The sequence below is a fragment of the Lepidothrix coronata genome, unplaced genomic scaffold (genome assembly GCF_001604755.1).
Source record: "Lepidothrix coronata isolate B3197 unplaced genomic scaffold, Lepidothrix_coronata-1.0 Scaffold23, whole genome shotgun sequence".
NCBI classification, from domain to species: domain Eukaryota; kingdom Metazoa; phylum Chordata; class Aves; order Passeriformes; family Pipridae; genus Lepidothrix; species Lepidothrix coronata.
Genome location: NW_016690203.1, coordinates 6,472,245 through 6,477,425, shown reverse-complemented (window position 1 = coordinate 6,477,425; position 5,181 = coordinate 6,472,245). Strand labels below are relative to the sequence as shown.

Here is a 5,181-nt window from a genome sequence, read left to right as displayed (position 1 = left end):
AAAAAAAAAACCAAAACAAAAAGCCAAAAAACCCAAACCACACCGAGAAAAAAAAAAAGCAAACTTGGACGGGCGGCTCGCGGCGCTGCTTTTGCAGAAACTCTTGACTGACCGCGAGCGGCACCGCTGCCGCCGCCGCCGCCTCGAGGCGGAGAGGACCGCGCCGCCGGGGACGAGGCGCCGGTGTGGAAGTACAAGTGGTGCGGGGAGCGGGGGCGCGGCCGCGGGGGCCTGCGCCGCCCCGGTGCCGCTGTGAGAAGTTGCGCGCCCTGCCCCGCGCCGGAGCGGCGCTGAGCCCCGGCGAGCCCCCCGCCGCCGCCGCCGCGATGGTGCAGCAGACCAACACGGCGGAGAACACGGAGGCGCTGCTGGCCGCCGAGACCTCCGACTCCGGGTCCGGCATCGAGCTGGGCATCGCCTCCTCCCCCACGCCGGGTTCCACCGCCTCCACGGGAGGCAAGGCGGACGATCCGAGCTGGTGCAAGACGCCCAGCGGGCACATCAAGCGGCCTATGAACGCTTTCATGGTGTGGTCGCAGATCGAGCGGCGAAAGATCATGGAGCAGTCCCCCGACATGCACAACGCCGAGATCTCCAAGCGCCTGGGCAAGCGCTGGAAGCTGCTCAAGGACAGCGACAAGATCCCCTTCATCCGGGAGGCGGAGCGGCTGCGCCTCAAGCACATGGCGGACTACCCTGACTACAAGTACCGGCCCAGGAAGAAGGTGAAGTCGGGCAACAGCTCCGCCAAGCCCGGCGACAAGGCGGACAAGGGCGGCGGGGGCGGTGCCGGCGGGGGCAGCGCGGGCGGCGGCCCCGGCGGCCCCGCGGCCCCCGCCAAGCCCGCCCCGAAGAAGGGCGGCGGCGGCGGCTCCAAGCCCTCCCCCGCGGGCGGCGGCGGAACGGGCGCGGGCGGCAAGCCCCACGGCAAGGCGGCGGGCGGCAAGGCCGCCCCCTTCCCCGGGGAGCCGTCGGCCGCGCTGCTGCCGCCCGAGCACCAGGCGCTGTACAAGCCCCGGGGGGCGGCGGGCGCACCCTCGGCACCCGGCAAGCCGCTGGCCGAGAAGAAGCTGAAGCGGGTCTACATCTTCGGGAGCGGGCAGGCGGCGGCCGCCTCCGCCTCCCCCGGCGGCGCCGTGCCCGGCAGCCCCACGCTGAGCAGCTCTGCGGAGGCCGGCGACCCCTTGAGCCTCTACGAGGAGGGGGGCGGCGGCGCGGGCCGGCCCGACGGGGACTGCGGTGGCGTCGCCTGCCCCTCGCCCTCTGGCTCCGGCTCGCCCTCGGATCACCGCAGCTACACCAGCTTGCGCGCCTCTTCTCCGGCCCCCTCGACGGCGCATTCCTCCTCCGCGTCCTCCCACTCCTCCTCCTCTTCCTCCTCCGGCTCTTCTTCGTCGGACGACGAGTTTGAGGATGACCTCTTGGACCTCAACCCGAGCCCTGGCTTTGAGAGCATGTCCCTGGGCAGCTTCAGTTCCTCGGTGCTCGACCGGGACCTGGATTTTAACTTCGAGCCCGGCTCGGGCTCGCATTTTGAGTTCCCGGACTACTGCACGCCGGAGGTAAGTGAGATGATCTCGGGGGACTGGCTGGAGTCCAGCATTTCCAACCTGGTCTTCACTTACTGAGGCGAGGGCCGGGCCCTGCTGGAGGAGACACCGGCGCTCGTGGCTGTCGGCAGGACTCGCCCACCCCGCCGGGCGCTTTTGTGTCTTTTTTCTGTTTTCTTTGGTGTTTGTGGTTTTTTTTCGGTTTTGTTTGTTTCTGGGAAGGGGCTGTTGAAAGACTGCTGCTTGTACTCGGGGAAAGAGGCGGCGGGATCGGGATCGCCCTCTCCTCGCGGAAAGGCCAGCAGTCCCTTTCCTCTGGCTGCAGATGGACCCGCACACACCCCCTCCGAGAGAGGAGCCTGACGGTGCTTTTTTACAGACTGGCGGGAGCGAAACGCTGCCTTTTTCCATTTTATTTCCTGAAAAGAGAGACAGAGAAAGGGGGAGGGAGGGGGGAACCATACACACCTCTGGGTTCTTTGTTATTGCCCACTTTACACGAATAAAGAGGAGGGGAAGCGGTGCGTTGTGCTGAGCGCACACTGGATGTCTTGAGGATTCGCCCTTTCCTGTGAAAGAGCGATCAGAACTGCTTGGGAAAAAAAAAAAAAAGAGAGAGAGAAGAAAAAATCCACCCAAAGTCTTGCAAGGTTCACGTTTGGGGGGGAGAAATCCTGTCCCGGTTTCTTCTGTGGTGAGAGGAGGCGACGATGCTGGGAGGAGGAGGAGGAGGTGGATGGAGCTGGACTGAGTCCTAGTTAACCGGAGAAGATCCAGACTTACACTTGAGAGCTGTCTTGGAAATACGGTGGGGGGAAAATAATAATAAACTGAAACGGATTTGCACGTACAGATGAGGTGACAGCAGCGCTTTTTTCAGTCACCTCATGTTATATGTGGAGAGAAAAATAAGGCTGAAACTTCAAGAACCCTGAAAACTTTTGAAACAGAGCGAATAGGAACGGTTTCTGTCATGATGTGGTACAGGGGAAACGGAGGGCGATGGCTTTTGCAAAAAAAAAAAAAAACCAAACCCGAAAATACAAAAAAAAATAGTAGTTTTTTTCTTCTTACTCAGAATCGTGATGGTGTTGGATTATTTCACTGGTGGGGTTTAATATAGCATGTTATACTGTCTATCTTTTCAAGATTTCTGTAAGACTGTTGAACAGTTAAAAAAAAAACAAACTAGTGTTAGGATAATATAAAAGCAGATAGATGGCGCTATGTTTGATTCCTACAAAAAATATCACCAGCTTTTTTTCATTCTTAACTCTTTAAAGGATTCAAACGCAACTCAAATCTGTGCTGGACTTTAACAATATGAAATTCAGGACCAAATTTTTTCTCAGAGTATGTATGTGTTTGTTCCTTATAGCTGTAAATGAAAAGACTGTTTTTTCTCACCGATGCTCCATCCTCGTATTGTTTTTTTCCTTGTAAATGTAATCGGATGCCATTTTATAAGTGGACGTATTTATACTGGCCAAACATTTTTGACTTGTATTTCTTTGTCCTTTTTTGGTAGTTCTTGTTGTTACCCGCACCATTTTTATGTCTCCTTCACTGAAGGGCTAGAGTTTTAACTTTTAATTTTTTATATTTAAATGTAGACTTTTGACACTTTTAAAAACAAAAAGAGAAGAGAGATGAAAACGTTTGATTATTTTCTCAGTGTATTTTTGTAAAAAATATATAAAGGGGGTGTAAATCGGTGTAAATCGCTGTTTGGATTTCCTGATTTTAACAACAGGGCCGCTGGTTAGTATCTCACACGCGTGTGCGCGCTCACGCTCACTCACACTCTCACACACCCACGAATCAGCCCCTATTTTGTCCATGTTTACACTCCAATCTGCAGGCATCTTAAAGTGACAGCATCCCTCACCGCCCCCGCCGCTGCCCGCTCTGCAGCCCCCCGCCTCTTCGCGGAGTGGGCGCGAGGGGACCGGAGGGAAGGGATATACACTATATGCTACCGTTTTGGGGAACCACTTGTCCCCAAATGAAGTGAAGCAACTGGTGCATTTACATAGAAGGGATCCTGTACCTTTAACTTGTAAACCACATCTTTTGCACTTTTTTTCTAAGCAAAAACGTGCCGTTTAAACCACTGGATCTATCGAAATGCCGGTTTGAGTTCGCGACACTATGTACTGCGTTTTTCATTCTTGTATTTGACTATTTAATCCTTTCTATTTGTCGCTAAATATAATTGTTTTAGTCTCTTATGGCATGATGATAGCATATGTATTCAGGTTTATAGCTGTTGTGTTTAAGATGAAGAAAGTGAAAACATCTTTGTACATTTAAGTCTGTATTATAATAAGCAAAAAAGAAGATTGTGTGTTTATGTATGTTAATATAACATGACAGGCACTAGGACGTCTGCCTAATGAGGTGGTTCCGTTAAGGATTTAACTTTTTTGTTCTTTTTTTGTTCTTTTTTTGGTCATCCATCCTGTGCAATATGCTGTGTAGATTTTTTTTTTTTTTTTTTTTTTTTTTTTGGAGGGGGGGTGTCGGTCTGCTTTTTTTCCTCACCACATCGGGTCTCCCCCCTCCCCGAAGCAGCTGGTCCAGTTCACAAGTGCGCTTCGCCTGCCCCCGATGTTTCAGGAGAGCGGCACGCCTGCCGCCGAAAGTCTCTCAGCGCTGGGCACGGCCAGCGTGCACCGCCGCGGGGGAGGGGGGAGGCGGCGCGCCCCCGAAGCACCGAAAATCCCGGCTCCAGGACGCGTGGTGGCGGCGGCGGGGTCAGCGGCCAGGAGTTTGTGCAGGTTGGATTTGGCAGCTGGCGAGGCACAGAGCGAAAAGGAAACCCCTCAGGATAAAGAAATAATAAAAAAAAAAGAAAAACAAAAAGAAGGAAAACCCATCAATAATTGAAAAAATCGACGTAAAAAAAGGAAAATAAAAAAGCGCTCGTGCATGAACGAGTGTGTACGTCCCCGGCAGGAAGAGAGCGGCGAGCCGGGCGCCCAGTCCCGTCCTCCTCCGCCGCCGGTGGTGGTGGTTCTGCTGCTGCTCCGCGCCCGCGGAGCCCCGCGGAGCCGCCGCCGCCCCCCGCGCTCGCCCGCCCGCCGGGCGCTGCCCCGCGCCCCCCGCACGCCGCGCTCCGCCGGCCGCAGCTGAGAGCGGACCCCGCGCCCGCCCCGCGCCGCTTTATCCTTTCGCAGCCCGCCCCGCGGCCAATCGCGCGCTGTATCCAACGCCCTCCGCGTGCCAAGCCCCGCCCGCCTCCCCGGGATTGGCGGCCGGCGCGGCGCGGTAATAATGGCCGCGTGCAATGGGAAGCGCCCGCGCTGACCTCATTCCCGGCGGCGGGGCGAACTTTTTAAAAGGGGCAGGAGGGCAGCTCCGCGCGCCGCCCCGCGCCTCGCCGCGCACGTGCCCGCGACCCCCGCCCCCGGCCGCGCTCCTCCCTCCCCTTCCCTTCCCCTCCCTCCCCCTCGCCTTGCCTTCCTTTGCCGGGGAAAAAAATTAGGAAATCAGCAAAAATCATCATAACACAAATCATAAAAAAAAAAAACCAAAAAAACCAAAACAAAAACGGGAGAGAGGGGAATTAAGCGGTGCTGTCCCCGCGCGCGGTGTCTGCGGGGCGGAGAGCGGGGGCACCTGCTCGCAC

General features: G+C 56.1%; 1 protein-coding gene across 1 annotated transcript; it reads left to right on the top strand.

Annotated features, from left to right (window-relative positions):
• Positions 1-326: 326 nt before the first annotated feature.
• Positions 327-2,985, top strand: SOX4 (SRY-box 4). Its single transcript, XM_017808642.1, has one exon. It carries the CDS (start codon positions 327-329, stop codon positions 1,626-1,628), a length of 1,302 nt encoding a protein of 433 aa, XP_017664131.1. The 3' UTR covers positions 1,629-2,985.
• Positions 2,986-5,181: the final 2,196 nt, after the last annotated feature.